Source organism: Haliotis asinina, chromosome 2, assembly GCF_037392515.1.
Source record: "Haliotis asinina isolate JCU_RB_2024 chromosome 2, JCU_Hal_asi_v2, whole genome shotgun sequence".
NCBI classification, from domain to species: Eukaryota; Metazoa; Mollusca; class Gastropoda; order Lepetellida; family Haliotidae; genus Haliotis; species Haliotis asinina.
The window spans coordinates 15,085,949-15,109,282 of NC_090281.1; the positions used below are offsets into that span (position 1 = coordinate 15,085,949).

General features: G+C 41.7%; 1 protein-coding gene across 1 annotated transcript; it reads left to right on the forward strand.

The window, feature by feature from the left end:
* Nucleotides 1–1,407: 1,407 nt before the first annotated feature.
* LOC137273303 (uncharacterized) lies at nucleotides 1,408–21,480 on the forward strand. The gene is made up of 10 exons (XM_067805859.1): nucleotides 1,408–1,614; nucleotides 10,195–10,387; nucleotides 12,372–13,451; nucleotides 13,874–14,030; nucleotides 14,623–14,767; nucleotides 16,314–16,423; nucleotides 16,879–16,998; nucleotides 17,235–17,372; nucleotides 17,892–18,003; nucleotides 19,604–21,480. The coding sequence occupies exons 2-10, from the start codon at nucleotides 10,205–10,207 to the stop codon at nucleotides 20,118–20,120; spliced, it is 2,562 nt and encodes an 853-aa protein (XP_067661960.1). The 5' UTR covers nucleotides 1,408–1,614; nucleotides 10,195–10,204; the 3' UTR covers nucleotides 20,121–21,480.
* The last annotated feature ends 1,854 nt before the right edge of the window (nucleotides 21,481–23,334 follow it).

The window sequence follows — 23,334 nt, forward strand, 5'->3', positions numbered from 1 at the left end:
TTCAGTATGATGCTTTCGGCTCTAAATCCAAAATATCCCTGGGCCTAAACATATTTATATCCACACAATAGCATAAAATAATATAAATGCATGATCTAAAATGCATATTATATACACTAAAAACTAGAAGAAACGTGACTCTCTTACCTTTATGAATTACTGAAAACTATCAAAGATATGTTAGAAGGCATTTGTTGACAAGAAAGGTGAACAACACATCTTTATGCAAATTACGAAAAAAATATCTCAAATGCATTCATATTTAGGGGAAAGGCATCTTTTTTTAAACGAATTAAATTATCCTATTTTTGACCATGCCGAAATAAACCAGTAACAATGATTTAGATGACCAAAAGAAAGTTTGAAATACATTACTGCTTGGAGATAACGATAAACCATTTAAAGTTGCCATTTTCAACTTTTATAACAAAAAGAATCGTTCCTAAACACGTTTTCACAGTGTCAAAGACACGTTCTACTTGTTGTCACAAATACAATTCAAAAGAAAAAGTTTTAAAGTACTGAAATCATCTGAAATTATTTTACGTAACATTTTTGCTTGCAAAGCAACATTTTTCCATTTTCTGTTTACCAATATCAACAACGCAGCAATATTCAAGCATTACTTCCATTAATTTCATTGGTAAATCGATTCTATAGAGTATACACGGAGACTAGAATGCATGATATGATACACAAGTACGAGAAATATGCCACAATCAAAAGCTGAAGAGACAGATGGGGTCGACATCAGCTCTACAGAGAGAAGACTGGGGTCACCACAGACAGACCAAGAAGTGGACGTCCTCGCATCATAACGCCAGCTGAATATAGGTACATCCGTCATTTGGGAAAGAGGGTACCGTTTCTTTTGGCGTTTAGTGTATCACTTTGCCTCACTAGTTGAATTTTAAATAAAAAAATGAAGTTTTTATGCAAAATATATTAATTATGAGGAGAAATTATAGAAATAAAGTTAAGTTGAGGCTTAGAATTGATGTAATTCCTAATAAATATATTACGGGAAAAACAAACTATAAGCTCTCAGATAAAGAGAACATGATATTAATTTTCACTCATGATCAAATACTTTGTTTTGGATGAAGGGAAAGGAGGCATGTTTCATAAGGTGTGGCTTGGTGTCTTCCAGTGCTGACAGATATTCTCGAGTCACTGCATCTGAAGCGTGTAAGTCCTCTTCAAATGAGATGGATGATGGTGTAACGAGCTCAATGTATGTGTGCATGTTGAAAGTTACGAAAACACGAACTGCATTATCCAAAAGCACCAGACTATGGTTTCAGCCTGTTACGACATCTCCATGTACTAGATATATTTCCGTATCCTGGTTTTCCCTGTGATTCATGACAGAGTTAAGAATGGGCCCGCCCGTTCATGTCACATGACATAATCGAACAGGCTTTCGGTCGAGGCGGGCAAACCCTGTGCATGAAGTCTGTCACATGAGCACGACATACCCAGCCGTGCTTCACTTGGAGCAGTGTGATACGGCCAGAGCTTGAAGCTGTCCCATTGAGCGTGCTGCTATTGAAGGAGAGTGCTGATGTTCCGTGCATCTCCCCTGCAGTAAAGGAACGGTCAGTTGACATCGCGGTACGTACAGTCTTTGTATGACATCTACACTATATAGCATGTTACTTTCTCTGTTAAATGCCCATAAGCGTCTTACTATTTACAGATGCGACAAACTCATCAAAGTTTAACAGTACTTTAAGGGGCCGTCCATAATTTAAAGCTATAGGGAAAAGATATGGTGGTGGTTCACCGATACGGTTCTGAGGGAGATAGGGGTTGGGGAGTTGGGGGCGAGGGGAATAGTGTCAGCAATTTTGTACATGAAAATATATGAAAATCATGCTTAAAAATACAGGAAAGGGAAGGAGGGGCATTGATTTTCTACAAGCCATGCAGACGGGTGATAGGGGAGTGTCACTTACTTTGCACATTATTTTCAAGGGAGGGGGGAGTTCTTCCAATTGAAAATCCGTTTCCATAAAAATCACCCCGCCTAGCCATAAATTACGAGCGATACCTAAATCACGTATACGAATGTCTGTTTAAGTATATGAAGTCTCTCGCATATTCTAGTAGTACTTCACTTACCGACCGGAATGTTTGTCTGTCCGAAATGACGTCATGTTTAAGACTGGTTGCTATTTCACACAAGTAGACAATAGTGTACAGCATTCTGTAAGTATTAGCTTCTCAGATCGGGTTTCGATACCACTTCGTCAAGGAGACAAACAGTCAGCAACATCAGTGTGTGTGTTGGATCTGTAGACAGGAAAGTCATGGAGACTGCTTATAAACATATCTACTTTGGGTTTCCGTCACATATCAACATTAACTACTACTACTGTTACTTGTACTGCCGATACAACGTCCATTGCCCTTACACTTCATGTATTTAACTACTACTACTACTACTACTACTACTGCTGCTGCTGCTGCTGCTGCTGCTGCTGCTGCGACTGCTGCAGCTACTACTACTGCTCCCTCTGCTACTGCTACTACTACTATTGCTGCAACTACTACTGCTGCCTCTGCTACTACTACTACTACTACCGCCACAACTACTGTGATGTGAGGTAGCCTTGTATTATTTCTGTGTTTTGCTTGCATAAACGATGTTCATATCATTCACGAATAACATCTGGCTATAATGCGTGCTATACCACTCAGTTGATATATGAGGTGTGTCCCGTGCATGTGATTGTTCTGTGATTTTGTTGGTAATTTGATTGTATGATAGTGTGACACTGTGATTGTGTTATAGTGAAACATTGTGATTGTGTTATAGTGAAACATTGTGATTGTGTGATAGTGAAACATTGTGATTGTGTGATAGTGAAACATTGTGATTGTGTGATAGTCTGACTCTGTGATGACAGCAACATAATTGCTAGGAATGAGCAACAGGTCGGGCAGATTGTAAGCACTGCATGCTGCATTGCTTTTGAGTGGTCGAAAACAACAAAACAACAATACTATAGACATCAACAACCATGAAAATTCCCAGACCTGTGATGTTTTGTTTAGTTGTGGCTTAACGACACACTGTGTAATATTCCAGCTGTATGGCGGGCCGAGATCTGTAAATAATCCAGTCAATCCTGAGGTGACCAGTATTAGCATGACATGCGTCAACTAAGTCAGCAAGTCTGACCAGTCACCTCTCACGACAAGCAAGATAAATTCTGACCCCGATCTTCATGGACCCCGCCACTTTTGAATACTCAAACAGTTACATCACGGCTGATCTGTTTACTACAGGAGAAAAGCCCAAAGTGATGAAGGTACAGTGGCCACATCGTTGGCTCATCGTATACATCTCATTTGGGACTGAGCAACACGTGCTTAAGGTCTTCCATGGTTGAATGGGAAGAGTGCATGACTATACGAAAGGATGTTCGTATACCTTGAATTTTCACGTTATGTCTGGAAGCACTAACAAAACGCTTTCGGTTCCGGTATTTGTGTCCGGTTTCTATGTGCGGTATTTCGTCTTTGGAGATCAAGTTTATGGAGGTCACGTTGTCAAGGAAACCAACTCACCACATGTCAAGCAGGCAGTTGGCCATATGAATTTGTTACATGATAGTTTATAATGTTGCATTTCGAGCATTACGTAGTAATGCTTTAAGGGAACAAATAATGATGTTCCTGTAATATCACGGCGAGGAACACCAAATTACTCGTATCCATCTGGGGAACAGAACCCTGGACTACGGCATGACGAGCGAACGCTTTAACCATTAGGCTACCCCACTGCCCCTGAACTGTGTTTGAAACTAACAACAAAAATTGGCATATCTACACAAGGATGAACAATTGTCTATTTTGAGCAGGGAATATGTCTTCAGAACAATGGAAATGTGTCCTAGTTTCCCCGACGAGGTAGTAAGCTTGTCACGGTGACACCCTCTAACCCCCGCTGCCCTTCGTGGTGGATGTATACATCTCATGACACAGGGCAGAGAACTTTTGTTAAACAATGTGGAGGGCTTGCGCGCAGGTCGTCTTGACATGTAGTCATGGCTATAAACAAGACTCCTTATATTTAACTTCGTCTTTATAGTTGTACAACTACTTGTAGTCAGTTTCTAACACAGGCTGCCAACCGGCGGCCCATTCTTCGGCCAATTCACTTAACGTCATCTCGCCGTTGTATGTTGATGATGACTATGTCTGTGTAACAAAGTAAGGACAACGACAAAGAGGTGTGAGAGAATGTTTCTTCTTTATTCCTTTTTCATGAGAGCGGCTGGTAGTCGGGAGACTGGGAGCAGTCCTGGACTGGCTGCTAAGACCGGTTGATGTTGCTGTGGTCGTCTCTGTCCGCTCTCTGTCCGCTCTCTTTCCGCTCTGCCTTCTGCATGGCCGCCTCCCCTTCATATAGTCCCTTGGTCAGTCTTAATGGCCCACTCATTTGCATCACACCTGAAGTGCGCCTAGCTGGACACACGTCCGAAATGTCAGTTACAAGTCCCCATGAATGAATTTCATTACTGGTCACAGGTAGTGTCCATACATTAAAGTGTCATGGCCGTCATGGTGGATTATTTTGCTGCAGACCCTTGCTGCGTGTGGGTTCATTCGGGGGGCTGATCGCTGCTTTATGTAGCCCACGTGTGCTGTGTCCAGTCGTTAATGTGTCCTTCTTTTCATGGTGGTTTAGTTCGCAGCAGTTCTTTCCTGCATACTTAATTATGCATTCGGTGGACTTAACATAGACTGACTTGGGACTGACCAGAGGAGGCGGGTATCAACTATGTTACATTCGCCTCAATGTAACTAAGAATTTTTCCTCGAAAATTTCTTCCGCTGATACCTCTGCAGCATAATCTTTTACTTGTGTCGTCTAGTCTTCTACTTGTGTCGTCTAGCCTTCTACTTGTGTCGTCTAGCCTTCTACCTGCGTTGTGTTTTCAGTTACTTGTTGTGTCACCACTGGATGAGAACATGCCCAGTTGTACGACCGTCTATTTATACTGAGTAAATCTGTCCGTTTACTCGTTGGTCTACTTGACCATCAGCGTGGATCCAGTCTGCTGCTGTCCAAGCTTGGATAGAGGATCTTCACAGCTGGAGCCGCTGTAGGTGATGTCACCGTATCCTCCATCTCTCCTCCTGATTCGTGCGGTGCAGTGGCTACGCGCCTTCTGTCGGTGCTACTCACACCTCCCGATAAGACCGGCACCAACTCGAAGTCGGGAGCAACCTGGGTGTTTCTTGCTCGCCTAAACATTTTGGCTAGCCAGGGTTTAAACCTAACATAGATGACAATCCCAATTACAACTAAAATCACTCCTACTATTCCCACTATTATGACAGTTTTCTTGTAAGACTTTTTGCTCTCTTTCATCTTAGTATCCAGAGTTACTAACTGATTAAATAAAGTATCCATGGGGATTGGATTTATATTATCGAGATGTGGGGTAATTCAACTAAGGACAAATTCTTAGCTATCTTATGAAAAGGTTCCCATAAGATTAGAGAGGATACGTTAGGTGGTTGATATACTTGCAACCAGTCCTCGTCAACACTCTGACGACTTTCATCATAGTAATAGGGCGGCAACGTTAAATGATCATTGGAAGCCGAACAACCTAGGTTCATTTGGACACGACCAGAGGGTGGTTCTACAGTCAATACCCGTGGTTTCTGATTCTTACAACCAATTGTGAAATGCAGGTTGTTAATGGTGGTAATTATCCATTTCCCATTATTAATATACCGGGCCATAGGCAATACTGAACGTGGGGTGACCTCTGTTTGACACAGCTATCTAACCCTCTGCCCTGCCCTCATGAAGAGAGCAATAATATAGTCTTTGCTAAGATTGATCGAATATACTGGACTTTGTATATAGCAATATGACGTTAATGGCATGGTGCATAAGTGTTCTTCTGAACCCGGAAGGAACATATACTGAGTTCGGGCATCATTGACGGCAATTATTTTCGCTTCTAACTTATATGTGGCAACCATAAGATTGGTATCATTTGGTTTGGTCTCGATAGCATTTGATAACATAGGTGTTGGCACATTATGGGCTTCATACACTTCAAATTGACCATTAAGATCTAGTAAGGGAAGAGTCACGATAATCAAGATCTCTCTTTCATACAATACGGTCGTACAAGTCAGAGTCTTATAGAAATCCCATAATTGTTTCTGTGGGTCCCCTGTCAACTTGAAATTAGGAGGTAAATGAATTTTTACATCCTGTAATAACGCTTGCAACTGTGTTGGGCTAATTGTGCTTGGTGACAAGTGTCCCAATGAGAGCATATTAAGTTGAAGTTGAAGGTGTTCCACATAAGCCATAAAGATTTCAATGGTTTGTCGTAGTTCCTCAATCACCATACGTAGTCTCTATGTAAGTGACTGTTACCCATTCAAACTTATCTATCCGATCACTAAGGGTTAATGATACGTTTGAAATTTTGACATCCATTTTGTGTACACTATCGATAATCGAATTGATTGTATGCCTATTCTGGTTTATCTGAACCCTAGATACGAGGGGAAGTCAATATGTTCATAGAACTCGATATAAAACAGAACACAATGGTTGTGATATTGGTTTTATTTTTCAATATAGTCTCCCTGAACCTCGATGCATTTTGCCCATTTGTCTTTGAGACTGTCTATGCCCTTGAAATAGAAGTCTTCAGATTGGTCCCTCAGCCACGCCTCTGTTGTTGCCTTGAGGTCATCATCATTGGCAAATCTTGTTCCACGCAAGTGAGATTTCAAATTGCGAAACAGATAGTAGTCGCTGGGGGCCAGATCTGGACTGTATGGGGGATGGTTTAGTTGTTCGAAGCCACATTGTTGAAGAGAAGCTTGTGCAACACGGCTCTTGTGGACTGGTGCATTGTCGTGGAGAAGCATGACTCCAGCTGTCAACTTCCCACGCCTCTTCTCTTTGATGGCCGCTCTCAATCTTTTCAACAAGTCAGCATAGTAAGCCCCTGTGATCGTAGTTTTAGGTGGTTTATAGTCTATGAGAATCACACCCTTTGAATCCCAGAAAACGGTTGCCATGATCTTGCCAGCAGAAGGTTGTGTTTTGAACTTCTTGGGTGCAGGAGAATGCTTGTGCTTCCACTGCATGGATTCTTGTTTGGTTTCGGGATCCCAGTGATGAATCCAGGTTTCATCCCCAGTAACCAGACGAGCATGAAAGTTATCAGGATCAGCGTTGTAGATGTCCAACAGCTCACGACTGGATTCAACTCTCTGGTGACGATCATGTGCATTTAGGTTACGAGGGACCCATCTTGCGGATACCTTGGACATGTGCAGGTGTTCATGGATCACTGTGCAAACACTTCCATGTGAAATGCCACACTCTGAAGCTATCTCGTCCACCTTTATTCTCCGATCGGACATAATTAAGCGTTGGATCCGGGCAATTGTATCTTCTGTAATGGCTTCAGAAGGTCTTCCTGACCGTGGGTCATCTTCCAAGGAGCTTAAACTCAGCTGACCATTTTGCCACAGTGGAATATTGAGGGGCTTCCTCGCCATACACATTGATCATGCGTTTGTGGATTTCGGTTGCATTCACACCTTCTTTAGTGAGAAACTTGATAACTGCATGAAACTCAGTTTTGGAGGTTTCCATGATTTGTGCAGGGTAATCGTCTTTTAAAGGCTCTAACTCTCAAGTAAATGCTCGAGGAAGGTTGGGTATCAGTATACAGAGTCACAGATGAATCAACTCAATAATGACACCAATGACAACATCACCAAGGATATATCAGCACCCACTTCTATGAACTTATTGACTTCCCCTCGTAAGTTTAGGATAGTCAGACCTTCCTGTACCACATGGGCCAGTGTTTCTTGACTTCTGGCTAGCTTACCGATATTCTTTTTGATAGTAGAGAGGTCTGCTTCTGATACCGTTCCAAACAGGAAACTCATGGCTGATCCAATAAATGGTAATAGGGACCGTCGAGGTCTTGTCAATTTCGTATTTTCTCCAAAATTTAATTCTAGGTTACCAAGAGTATCATTCAAACTGTTCACTTCCTTGTCTAATCTTATGAACATACTTTCTACTCCTTCGTTATTGTTGTTATGATACCGATCAACAAGAGTATGGACTGAAAGTGCAGTAGCCTCAATATCTTTGTGGCATTTGTCAAGATAAGCATAATAAGGGTTTAAATCCATGACAAAGGTTATCATCCACTTCGATCTAGTAGTAGTTATAACATTTAGCTTTTGAAAAATTACATTTTCAAAAACGACACTACCACTGGCTATACCAACTAACACGTACATAGCAAGAAACCCCATTCCGTATTCTGAAACATCAGAATTATATGTTTAAGATAGATCTAGTATATATACATATATACAATTTAGAATACCAAATCCTCTATGGAGCTCCTATGTTTCTCACTCCATTACTAATATAAATCCGCCCAGTAGAAATGGCGCAGAGTCTATCCGCTCTCTGTTGGCGTTACTCACACCTCCCGATTCCATCTGCGCCATTGCAAGCTCCAAAGCGTGTTTTGCCCTATTCCTTTTTTTTTATTGTGACTAACTATTATGAAGCCTTATAATAGTCTCGCCACTGCCTCTAGTAGTCGTTTGACCTTGGTTAATCACTCACAGTCCCTGTGCTACTCTGGTATGGTATCAGTTGTTTTTTTTTTTGTTGTTGTTCACTTGCGTTCATCAAAATCGCATATTTTTCTACACTCTTAATCCATTCTCTATACCCCTTAGGGTCCCCCTCAAACGTGTGAACAGTTGTTGATATTCCTGTGGCCCCTACTGCCGTAGATAAATTCGTCAACTGGCCAGTAATTTGATTAGCCACCCTTTGAATAAACTCCCCTAAATCCTGTACAGCCATCATGTTCGAGCAAACTTGAAAAATCACCACAAGTTACTCACCTGTTCCTTGTAGGTCCGGCTAACGTTCAGTGGAGTTTACTTCTTTTCAAATCTTCACTGTCGAGGAGGATCCGGGTCACGGCACCAAATCAAGAACCCATCCCGTCCTTACTTGTAACAAAGTAAGGACAACGACAAAGAGGTGTGAGAGAATGTTTCTTCTTTATTCCTAGTACATGAGAGCGGCTGGTAGTCGGGAGACTGGGAGCAGTCCTGGACTGGCTGCTGAGACCGGTTGATGTTTCTGGAGCCGTCTCTGTCCGCTCTCTTGCGCTCTCTTTCCGCTCTGCCTTCTGCCTGGCCGCCTCCCCTTCATGGTCCGTCTTAATCGCTGATCGCTGCTTTATGTAGCCCACATGTAGTGTGTCCAGTCGTTAATGCGTCCTTCTTTTCATGGTGGTTTAGTTCGCAGTAGTTCTTTCCTGCATACTTAATTATGCATTCGATGGACTTAACATAGACTGACTTGGGACTGACCAGAGGAGGCGGGTATCAACTTTGTTACAGTCTGTCAATGGATCAAACTCGGTTATTACCAAGCCGACTTGAAATTGCTTAAATATGACTGAATACGGCGTTGACTAAGATCGAAACGAAAGAAATGTTGACATGGATGACTAGTGATCGACTTCTAGAAGCGACCGACCCAAAGTTCGCTTATCCCACAATACCTGTCATCTACGAGAGAATCTATTTGCTGTGTTCGAGTTGGTTTGCTCTATACGAGATCTGAGATGCCATTTTCCTCCTTTGACATTACATGAGACTGTGAGAACATGTTTGTGACTTATTACCTCCTGGTGACTGGTGTCATCATCGATCGATTCCTTAGCTTATCACATTACTTTCAGTTACCTGTGTAACATGAATTAAAAAAATTGGGAATGGTGTTACTTCAGATAGTTTTATCTTATATCACTATCCACGTTTCGCCTTGACCCGTGAAGATCCGGGTTAGAATATGCCTTCAGCTACCCATGTTTGTCGTATGAGGCGAGGTGGTCAGGCTCGCCGTCGTGGCTGACACATGTCATCGTATCTCTATTGAGTAGATCAATGCTCACGATGTTGATCACTGAACTGTCTGGTCCAGACGCAATTGTTTAGAGATCGCCGCCATATAGCCGGTATATTGCTGAGTGCGTTTTAAAACAACAAATCAATCTTGATATCACATATATACTACATTTTAAGTCATCTTCAGTATCGTAATGCGTTTTGCATCTGATGACATATGTCATGTTCCAGATCTGACAAGATGGCAGCAGCTTTCCAGCGGATGCCCGATATGTCACAGACCCACGTTTGTAAGTTCCGGCCACCTTGCGGAGAGAGGGAACGACAAAGGGAGACAATTCTGAACGATCTGTATCACCGCAAATACCGTCTTGTGGTTCTGCATGGGGAAATATACGCTGGTAAAACCCACTTTGCCAAACAGGTGAGAGAAAAGTTTTTTTTGTGAGACTATCCCTGAAAGGAGTCAGTCTGTATCTGCAAAACGATAATCATGCATGCAGAGTTGGGTCCCTTGGTCACATTAGAATCCGCATATCGCTGGTTCTATTCCTGGATGAAATGTTAAAATTCTACGATGCGCCTGTATGTTTTGACGCTATAGAATAAATAATTTAAACTCAAGGACAGAAAACGGCAATACTGTATCACGGGTGAGTATCTGATGCTCCCAACACGCATACAGAGAGTGAGTTTAATGTGCTATTAAGGACGTAAGAGAACTACGCGGAATATGTTGAGAATACTTGAAATCCCCCAAAGACCCTTGGTGGTTCTTGCACTCATTATGCCAATGTGGGACGGAAGGGTCACCTTGTCCCTCGTACAGATATGGGTGTCCCCTGGATTATTATTAAAAGCGACGTAAAACTAAACTCACTCACTCATAGTGTTGAGGTCATCTGAAAACATCGAGAAACATCACCATCCATGGTTGATTACTATTGCTCTATCCCCCATATGTCACCGAGGTCACTCCTCAATAGACTGGAGATACGACAGTCTACTGTAGACGGCCGAATGGTTAAAGCCTTCGCTCGTCACGCTGAAGGCCCGGGTTCGATTCCCCACATGGAAACAATGTGTGAGACCCACTTCTAGTGTCCACGGCAGTGTTGTTGGTGGGATAATTTTAAAAGCGGCGTAAAATCATACTCACTCTCTACTTGAGACACAGGGGTACCTTCCACCAGTTTTATCCATGTTCACGGGATTCCAGTGGCCGAAAAACCTGTACCGATCCCTTTCCTCTGGCTATAACGCGATAACTTACTGAAATGCTCTTCAAAACGGTGTCAAACAAAACTCACTCACTTCCTCGTTTCCATATCACCCGTGTCCTGTATAACGGAAGCCGATGTCAAGTGAGAAATGCAATTGTTCATTGTTCTTAACCTCTTCCTTACTGTTTTGCCATGTAATTGGGATTTTACACTATTGTCAGATTGTCAACACCTTTGACGTATATATCCAGCTTCTTGTTCTGCTATTGTGTTTAAATCTGTTTACGACCTTATAAACATGAGTCAAAACGTTCTTATCGAATTCTTGTTTAGCGTGTTTGGAACCGGCGCTGTTAAGCAAAACATAAATCTCAACATATCGTTCCTATCTATTCACTAAATTCCAGAATCAGGCTTTTACATGGGTCCGATGGAAAATTGGTCTACATCACTCTATCGTTTTAGGGGGTCGTGTGTTGTTTGTAAATCGTTATTGATGCCCTGAGCAACTTGCCCGTTTGGCTCAGTTCACCTGTTTACAAAACCCGCGAAAAGGAGATATTTTGTTTGTGCCATAACGCAACAAACAGATAGAGTTAAGACTTAGAGTTATTTGAATCCGTGCATATAATACACACCGTGCTGTTTTAATACGACAGTTTAATACTATACAGAGACGGAGAAGAAACGAAAAGCCACCTAACGTATGCCTCGGGACGTTACGTAACCAGTGAAGCCAATATGGCGGCAGCTCATTATTTAAGATTGAGCCCGGTTTATTTTCAACAGCTGATAAAATAGTGTTGTGACAACTGAAATCCTACATGTAGAAGATAAGTTAACTAAGTTGTCATTGTTATTATTGTTATTATTATAGCTCACTGGCTTCCATTCTCGATTCTCCGCGATACAGATCCTTGTTTCGTTGTCCCTGTTTGACGAAATGGAAGAAATTGCTATCCTTAAAGAGTGTCAATATTGTAACTCACAACTTCTAAAATGTCTTCTGAAAGAAGTTGAGAATATAGTTGTTAAGTATATCACATGTCTTTGTTGTTTTTGTTGTTGTTGTTTTAACTCCTAGTTCTTTTACTTACTACTTCCAGGTGAACTATATAATAATATCTAGTACTTATGAATGGTCCTTTAAACATCCTTTAAACTTTTCTTACTTTTTATTTTAAGGTGATCGAATGCTTAAAAGAGAGTCAACTCAAGGCATGTGGCAATGCTCTGAATCACGTGACGATCCGTTGTCTAGGTGTAAGTACCTGGGTAGATTTCCTCAAGCGATTGGCTAATGTTCTTGGTCTCAACACTACCCTTTTGGGTCCGTCCGACCTGAAGATTAAAGACAAAATTGGTGACCTCTCTGGAAATCTGGCTGGCGTCGGTCTCATTCTTCTGTTTACAAACTTCGAAGAAGTATTCTTCAATGAGGATGTCAAGCGGATGTTCAGTTTCTTTGTGAATGATGTTCTCGATGCACACTCAGGCGTCAGCGTGATTGTGACGTCACGGGTCAACTATACATTTTTGCACCGCCATGATGAGATTTCACGCAAATTGTTGCCCATGAGTGAACGAGAATGTGTGGCGTTGTTGGACCCAGTGCGTTCACGCTGCAGGTCTCTAACTCCTCTTTACAACATCGTTAGAGGTTGCTACCATCGCCCAGGACTAATACTCAGGATTTGCAACATTTTACAACACTATCCCTCAGCTCTTACACCAGACGAAGTTGCTGAGGCTCTACAAGACCCCAAGAGCGCTCTGGATGTGTTCAGCAAGTACCCAACCGCTGACGGATTCTTTGTTAATGCTCTTGAAAAACAGTTAGGTCGCCTAGCTACGGAGCTAAAATCAGATGCTATCACTCTCTGTGGTCTTCACGGGGATTTTGGCGTCAAAGATGCCTCAAGACATCTTGGGAAGGGCAACGTAACCAACTTCAAATTAAAGACAGCTTTGCCTTTGGGTGATCATAGCATACTTAACTTTGACCCCAAAATGCAGCAAATAAGACTTGATCCTTTTATCCGAGCCTTGGTGGCAACCAAGACACACGTGCCTCATCATGACTCCCGCCGGAAGCTGATGGAGGACTTTCTTGGACAGATGTTGTTGCTCATGCGTTGTGACGCTTCTGTGAAAACAAAAGGGAGAGCACTAGGGTTAGCTCATGACAACTTCCGGTCTTTTGAAATGACTCTGACTCAGGCTGTGAATACCCGTGGAGAAGAAACATTTAATGCTTATTTCAAGGTTAGTGTCGCATCAGAGGAGTATTATTTTTAATACGGTCCAAGTAGGCCATTTAGCATCCAGTGCCTGTTAGTTAGGATCGGTTTGGCAAGTGTGTGGTCACGCTGACTGTATGTCATTGTACAACACGATTTGATTGCCTGACACAGGCTGAAAAACATCATTGGCTCAATCTGAGCTTAAAACCTGAGCCACGATAGCCGACCTTCGCATGTCAGATGGATATGGACAGTTTAGGTTTCGGGTGTGTGGGCGGGCGGGTGGGGGGATACCTGGACTCCCGATTTTCAAAGTCGTGGTATGTTTTGAATGATACTGAATGCGGCGTACAAACAAGAAACCAATAGACAATAATCTCTTCATGTGACATAACTTTGCCGTGATAGAACAGGTACTCACGTGACCTTGATCGTTGCGTACAGGTCATTGACCAGGAGGAGTGCACGATGGCTGCAGTGTGTCCGGGCAAAGCGGTCACCTTCTACAGACAGATGGCCGAGGCTGCCTGTAAGTTCGGTACTCCCAGACAGCAAGCAATTCTGGAGGGCTTCACGGCCGTGTCACTCATCGAGCAAAGAGGTGAGTCGTTAACTGTACGTCGATAGGGCAGCAAGGTGGACCAACGTGTATAGTCATTCGGAGTATTCTCTCAGGTGACTGACAGAATGAGCATGGTTTAACGATGCTTTTAGTAATATTCCAGCAACATTCCGGCAATATCCCAGCAATGTTCCGGCAATATTCGAACAATATTACTACATAGGACACCAGATATAGGCTACACATATTGTACCCATGTGGGGAATCCAACTCGGGTCTTCGCGTGACGAGCGAACGCTTTAACCACTAGGTCACAGCCCCTTTTCCTCTCAGTTTTGAGGCTGTTGCCTGCAGTGTTTGACCTTAATACACGCCAATTAATGAGTTTTCCCAGTGACAGAACTTTTCAATGAGAATAAAACCATATTCAATGACTCACGGATTTGTTTGAAACTATTGTAGTGGACAACACTTTGTCTTTGTCTAGTGGAAGTAAATGATGTTTTCGTCGCTTCTGTGTATGAAGTTGGCCTCAATTTTGTAATGAAGAATATATTACATCGTACATTTTCAAACTGAAATTCCTTGCTCATGAGATAACAATGTTAATGCGTTTGTTTCACCTCGGCAGGGGACCAACTTCCTGCAGGAGTGTCCTTGGTGACCAAGGCATTGCAAAAGTTGCCTGTGGGACACGACAATTACCATCGTGTTGTGCTCATGCGCAGACTTGGGTGGATGCACGTGCGGCTTGGCAATAATGAAGAGGCCAAGAGGTTAGATCTGCTGTTGCCTCATGTTCAGGAAACATGTGATGTCATCCTGTCCCAGTCGTGTCTAAATCCACGCTCATTGTCTGGTCGATTATTTACAGACCGCAGCGATATAGCTGGAATATTGCTGAGTGCCGCGCTACACAGCAACGTTTAGGTCTCTATCGTGGAAAATGTTCCACGGGCAATGAGAAGTAGTAATATATGCCACCATATGGTTTCCATGGAAACTAAACTGTTTTAACTGACACGATGCTGGCTTTAGAATCTTCAGGCACAGTTCATCCATACTACACCATTTCATGTAGGAGCGAGTGAGGAATGAATATAAGTTTACGCCGCTTTTAGCAATATTCCAGCAATATCACGGCGGGGGACACAAGACATGAGCTTCACATATTGTATCCAAGTGGGGAATCAATCCTGGGTCTTGAGCGTGAAAAGCTAACAACTAGGCTATCGCCTCTGTATCACCATTAACTATCTAAACAACGTCACATGCATTTCTGTGAAACTCGGGCTTTATGTCACTTTAAGTACGAACGAGCTATTTAAACACGAGGCTACCTCACCACATGGACTTAACAACAAAGCAGGTCAGACATAAGTAGACAATCATTTTATCAGTTTGACAGTTTTCTCAGTTACCTGTCAAAGCCAAACACCCACCAGGGTAAGGGACTTAGAGCCCGTCCTGCATGCGTTACCTTGACGTGATGGACTACTTTAGAGATATGCTATTCATTAGTCTGTCATCCTGACCCTGACCTGATAAATTTTGTCGGATGAAACATGCCTTTGAATCTTTGTCTTTTAGCATTGCCATTTTATCATCAATCAGTTTGTTTATAAAATCAGTTTTTTTTCAAGAACAATAAAGCGTGGAAAGCTGAAACGTACCGGTTATGACTAAAGTACTTATACACTGAATCATCATCATGGTCACCATCAGTGTCGTAGATACTGTTACACAAGTAATAATTGAATAGATCCGTAGTACCTACACGAATAAATTCCACGATTTTTCTTCAACTATTATAGACCCGTGAAGGTCCAGGGGTAGAATAGGCCTTCAGCAACCCATGTTTGCCATAAAAGGCGACTATGTTTGTCGTAAGAGGCGACTAACGGGATCGGGTGGTCAGGCTCGCTGACTTGGTTGACACATGTCATCGGTTCCCAATTGCGCAGATCGATGTTCATGTTGTTCATCACTGGATTGTCTGGTCCAGACTCGATTATTTACAGACCGCTGCCATATATAGCTAGAATATTGCTGAGTGCGGCGTAAAACTAAACAAGCATAGTCGCCTTTTATGGCAAGCATGGGTTGCTGAAGACGTAGTCTACCCCTGGACCTTCATGGGTCACCAATAAATGAGAATGTTTGCCACCATTATAAGGATGAAGTGTGTAGTTCCTGTTTCTTCATTATTTATGTGAGCTACAGTACCCAGTTGTAACGCACGAGGGTAACAGCATTTTATGCAAATAACACTTTGAAACGAAATGATGTGTTAGCTTGGAATATATTTTTTGCGCATTTCAGGCTATTGGCGGAGGCACTGGAGACACCTGTGCCATTTGAACTTGAGGAAAGGGTAGAGCCCCATCGGATTCAGATATTGTCTCACCTTGCCATCGTCCACAGCTACTTAGGTACGTCATGGGACAACAGGGTATTACGACATCTAAACACCAACGAATGAACACATACGCACATAGACAAACTATCTAACTTTCAAAACCAGAGTCTCTACAACAGCAGCCTGTGGCCCCAGGTTCTAATCCCGATCGTCCGGTTTGTTTCTTGGCTTGTTAGGGCCATATCAGAGCACCAGAAACAGCAAACTCCAGAGACTGGCATGACTTCGGGTTTTACTCCCACACAAATATCTTTTCGATATTTTATGTGGTGTGCTCGCTTTCGGTCCAGAATTACGAAAATGAATATCTCTGACACTGGTTTCGTAAAATCAACATGACCCTCTTGCTCGTATAATATCTTTTTAACTGTGCTTAGATGTACCCAGAGAAGCACAGTATTTTTCATTAATGACACAGGGACGTTTGGTGTAGCGCTACTTTACGGATGTGCTTGTCATGCGATACAGGCAACTATCCCGAGACTGAGAGGATACTCCGACGTACTATCCCCAGGGCTAAGCAGATCATGCCAGGGCACCCAGTGCTTGCAGTGCTTATACAGACCATGGGCGTCAACCTCGATAGGCGTATGTATTTGAAGATACGGTTGTCGTCATCGTCATGAACATCATCATGTTTGTCTTCTGTAATGTGTTGTTATGATCATACGTATTCATGATGACATCGTCATCGTCATCATTGTCACAGTCATTGTCATTGTTGACCCGTAACGTATTGTATAAATACGTATCAATTATTGTCGTCGTCATCGTCAGCATCATCAGAATCAATGTTCATACAATGTATTATGTTATGTCTACAGAGAGCCAGCTGGACAAGGCGCTGGTGTACTATAAGATGTCCTGCCATGAACGCAGGAAGCTGGCTTCTACATTGCCCACGTACCTGGTCACCAACCTCAACAACCTGGCGTCCAACTACACGTGGCGGGGGGAATGTGGTGAGTTGCGGGAGTGAAACATGGTGTATCTCAATCTGGGTAGTGTTTTCCAGGTTCATTCTAAAAATGCCCAGCGAAGACAACGCTGTGCTCCTCGACCTAACTGACAGTAAATCTGTTTTATGCCATTATAATTTTGAGTGAGTGAGTGAGTGAGTGAGTGAGTGAGTGAGTGAGTGAGTGAGTGTTGCTTCACGTTTGTTTTAGCAATGTTCCAGCAATATCACTCTGGGGGACACCAGAAATGGGCTTGACACATTGTGCCCATGTGGGAATCGAACCTGGCTCTTCCACATGGAGGCCATTAAGCTACCCCATCGACATTATAACTTGACAATGGGCATTTGTTGATGAATTGTGTGGGTAGAAAAGTCATGTGTTGACGTATTTTGTGGTTAGAAGGGTAACAAAGTTGAAGTATTCTGAGAGCAGAAATGTAACATATTCTTAGGTATTCTGTGAGAAGTTGGACAATTTGTCATATGTCAAACAGACGTGTGACACCTTTTGACATTTCAGACAAGGCTCTCCGGCTACTCACGGAAGCTCTCAACCTGAGGCGGAAACTGGGTTGGTATGACTTCAACACGGCCCTCACACTGTGGTATAGGGGCAACGCATACTGCCTAAAGTAAGTTACTCAACATGCGTTAATAAACTGCGCATTGGAACTAGCTAGCCATTGTCCACTAACCCAATAAAAGTGCTGAAACATAATGACTAGTGAATACAAAGCACTATGTACCCCCGTTTGTATTTCAACTTATCTGTAAAAGCAAGAGTATTTATAAATATATGCCCAAATGAAAACAACAACAAAAGTACGTCTTACAGTACTAGTGGATTTATGCCGGTAGACGCACAACAAATACTTTCAGTACTTTACTATAAAGATAATTCTGAACATTTGAAGTTTTATGTAATTAGACTAACGTTTTAACATAGTTCAACTATACCTGAAAAAAGACCGTTTTTAAGGGAAGTGGCCACCCTCTCGTTTATACGCAATATGTTATTTCTTCTATTTTTAACAAGCAGTATCACACTGACATTCAATCGATTACTTCATACAAAGCTATCCGAAAATACAATTAAACGCATTGAATACTGTACAATTGTGCTGCCGTCATACATCTTCCGTTAAACATTTTCCTCGGCGTGTAATATTTCGTTTGATATATAACAACGTTTCTTTGATGCTATGATAGATATGATTACCGTCTTCGTTGCTCTCTTTTCGGGATAAATGTTCTACACTGGACTTGAATGAACATAATTATTGGGGTAGTTGTGTCGCTTTTATTTTCTTCATGCCGTTAGATCTCTCCTTTACATTCCATTCCACAACCTAGTGAATACAGATATATAACGTCTGTAGAGCAGCCGCACAAACGTCATACCGACGTTTTTAACCCTATGTATGAAGAGACAAAGAACTAGTTGTTTCCCCTCGTTTCATATTTATTTTAAACCCTATTGATGACACAGACTGTAATATGACTCCAAATGCTACGACTGAAACTGCATTGGGTTTTTTCACTCCGCTCAATGTATCGTGTATACTTAATATTGCATTCCTTCGCCTGACGTCATTAATCACGTGATCGCGGGTGAAACAAAACTGAATAATATGTGACATTTGTGACAGAAAACAAACAAACAAACACAAAAAACAAACAAAAAACAAAATCAAAACAAAAACAAAACAGCTTCCATTTTATTGCTAAAATGTTTCAAAGATTTAATTTGGAACACTCCTCACAGATCACACCGGACTGCCGGCAGCATCTGTGAAGATCAGGGTTAGAATTGTTCTTCAGTGAACTATGTTTGTAAGAGACGATTAACGGAATCCGTGGTCAGGCTCGGTGGCTTGGTTGACACACGTTATGGTATTTCATGATGTAGAACGATGCTCATGCTGTTGATTACTGGATTGTCTGGTCAAAACTCTATTATGTACAGACCTCCGCAATCTTGCTGGAATATTGATGAATACGGCGTTAAACAACAGCCAAGCAATACGGATTTCGAAGCGGAATACGGAATCGCCTAAGCTCGGCGTATTGCAGGGCCGTATCGCCACAGTATTGCTTGAATGTTGCTAAAAGCGGCGTAAAAACACGACTCACTCACACACTCAGTCTTCCGATAAGCGTCATCGAGGGAACTATCGATGAAAAATATATTCACTGTTACTGTTGTCTGAAGTATATTCGTTCGTATTACAGGGGTCTCTTGGATGACGCCATCATGTCCTGTCACCAGGCTCTCGAAGTTTTAATCCGATGCACACCATGTCACTCCGCCAATGTTGACGTAAGACTCTCACTCGCGCATGCGTACATGGCCAGAGGTGACCGGAAAAAAGCGGAAGCGACTCTCCTTGAAACTTTGGATTATGTTCGTCTCTTCCAGTCCAACATGAACGAAGTCAGCCTGCTGTCGGCTCTGGAACATCTGGTCTTGATGAGGGAGGGGAAAAAGGATTTCGGGGGGATCCACAAGCTCCTCACACAGGAGGCACAGCGTTTGATCGACGTGTTCGGAGATACAGACTCCAAAACGAATTTTTCTATTCACCGGAAGTTGTCACTGTGGCGTGTATATTGTGGCGAGGTGTTGTGTGGCAGCGAGAACAGAAAGACTGCAACCAGTCACATTGACAGGAAGAATCTCTTTAAATGTCGACACTGCAGTAAGCTGGGCTTCAATAATGAAGACTGGAGGTCTGGTCGTGTATTGTAACGTCGTGTATGGTATACACTACTCATGTCAGTGATGTCTGCGGGAGAGATCTGTGACAGTGCACAATGTATCTTTGTATTCTTCATATTTGTATATTTTTTTGTATGTATGTATTTTGTATATGTTTGCCACTTATATCTTTCTGTGAGTTCACATTCATTTTGAAGAGTTGCAATTTTGAAATGCCACATTAATTAGCCTTCGTGTCATGGTTCAAACTGATGTAACGCACCTGGCAAGAATAATTAACACAGGCCATATACCATTGAACATGCTACGCTTCAAACTCAAGCTATTGTTTATTGCACCAGTAAATGTCTTAATGACACGTGGTATAGACATCCAGACCACAACTGCAATAAATCCAGTCTAATTAACCCCAAGCTAATTAGTCCCAACTACTGTTGTCACGGCCAGGTGACATCAGCTGTAGGAAGTTGTAAAACAAACCGTAATTAAGTTGGTGTAATAATCCTGTCACGGTCACGTGACTACCCTTCCGAAAATTCATTCGGCTTGTTCAATCAGTAACCAATAGTAAAAATATCCGATCTTGGTCAACCAATCAAAATGGTAATTAAAACACCGATTGTACTTTTTTGGCCAATCACAAAAGAATTCCAACATTGATCAGTGGTGTTTCGGCTATAAAAAGAGGTCAGTGATTTCTTGTCTACACACTTGACCTCACAATAAATGTTGAAACATCTCCCTGACTGATCATTGACTTACGGAATTCTACATTCTATTTAAGGTAAGCTTTCTTGTACAACTCTGATATTATATTATTTAATGCCATGACTAAAATGTCTTATTTATGAATAGAAAGTGGCAATATCATGTATATAGTGTCTTTGCATGAACATCGTCATGCATAATGCCAAAGTCGTTACTGACTGTGTAATAGTGTCTTTGCATGAACATCGTCATGCATAATGTCAAAGTCGTTATTTGAACATGTAAGTGAAGTAGATGTGCTGTCATGGATTAGTTGTGCCTGTGTTGCACTCATGTATGGACACTTTAGGTGTACTTTGCATCATCATTATGCTAATAGTGAACTAAAGTGAATATTTGGTTCAATGGCTAATATCATTTATATATGTTTTACATAACGACAGCTGAGGCACAATTGAGATATGTGTGTTAAAAGGATGTGTATGAATATGCTTTCCCATTATGATTAGTATTTGATGTTATGTTGAAAAAGGAAATGTTATAACTGTTACAGATTTAAGCTCGACCATTTGAGACGCTAATTCCCCATCAAAATGTATATATTAGATTATTGTTTAAATATCTTTTATGTATATGTATTTATGTATAACACACTTGACCTCACAATAAATGTTGAAACATCTCCCTGACTGATCATTGACTTACGGAATTCTACATTCTATTTAAGGATATAAGCTGGTTACCCCACACGAACCAGTTGACAGATCAATGACATGCATGGTGTGTGTGCTTTCATGCTTGCGTTCGTGCGCACGCATATGTTAGCACCCCAATCTCTCCTCGCCAAACCCCCATGAAAATAACATTATCGCTCGACATGCCAGGTACCCAGAAAAAATGTGTTTTGAAGATATTAAACTATCAACGATATCAAGCGTTGGACGTATAGCCGCTGGTCAACGTGCTCGAGTCATTGCTAATGACTTCAGTAGCAGCGTAGGAACGAAAGAACGTCTTTGACAGCGATGCAACACCATCAACAGTACTGATGTCAACGTAGTGGTCGACCTCTTGTAACATATCGTCCAACACCCCTCATTAGCATTTAACCATAGCAGCTGTGTTCAGGAAACAAGTGAACTATTGCCATTTAAGTTCGTTATTTATGCCTGAATGCAAGCAGAGTGAGTGAGTTAATATTTAACGTCACATCGGCAATATTGCACCCATATCGTGACGAGAACATACGTGACAAAAAGAATATAGATGTATATTATGAAGACCCTGTCGACGAAGGACAGTAAAACCACTAGACTATCACAGTTAGTATTAAAACTAGCGTGGAAACTTAAAAAATGACAGTATCAATGTTTGGACAGTACAATATAAAAACAGGCCATAGATCGCAAACAACAGAGGGTAGATCACCATACCAGGAACCATGGGGACTTACAGTACCTCTGCTACCTGCATGATCCCTGGCTGGATTTACATCATCCCCTCAGCTGTTGGCGACTGTATGCAAGATTAGCCACAAATTAAAATGACACATATTCTACGATTAAATAAGTGGAAGATTAAATCTGACTTAAACCGTTTTGGGACTTACGTACCCTCTCAGGAGGACAATAATTTTACAGTACTTCAACCCCCATTGAGGATACAGCCACTAACAATCTTAGTTGCTAATTCAACTTCCAATCATAAAATATTAATCTATTTACAAGTCATGTAACAAGTCTAATTCTTTTAAAAACGCAATGATTAAATGAGCACTGACATTACTAAAAAGATCCTTCATAGTTCTTGATTTAAAATACTGATCCCTTGTGATGGAATATTCCACACAGTCAAGCAGGACATGCTTGACTGTGATTCTTTCATCACAAGGGATACAAAACGGAGGATCTTCACCTTTAAACAAATATTCATGTGTATATCGTGTGTGACCAATACGACATCGTCGCATAATGACCTCTTCAAATCTGGACTGACAACCCATGTAAGTGTAACCAATGTAGGGGTTTATTTCATGTAGTTTGTTGATACCTACTTGAGTGTCCCACCTTTTCTGCATCAGATCACGGATGTAAGACCTAATGTTAGCTTTATAATCAGTGTAGGGAATAAGAAGTGGTGTCACAGATTGTTTGAGTGCTGCCTTAGCAGCAAGGTCAGCCAGTGTATTCCCAGAAATGCCCACGTGGCTGGGTAAGCAACAAAAAACGATGTCGTATTGGCCAGTAGCAAGATCATTATACAATTCAATTATGTCTATTAAAAGTGGATGTTTGCAAGAAATGTTTTAATAGCCTGAAGGCTTAGGGTGTCTTTGAATATATTTATGAGCCGTTAGTATGGCATTTGCTTCAGCTGTGAAAATAGAACTGTTGTCTGGCAATCTAGAAGATATTGTTCTGGATCCAATGACAGTGGCACAAGCAACTGCACCACCGTCCTTCGAACCATCTGTAAATAAGTGTTTGTAATTGCTATATTTAGTTTTTAATTGGTTATATTCTTGTTTATACTGTAA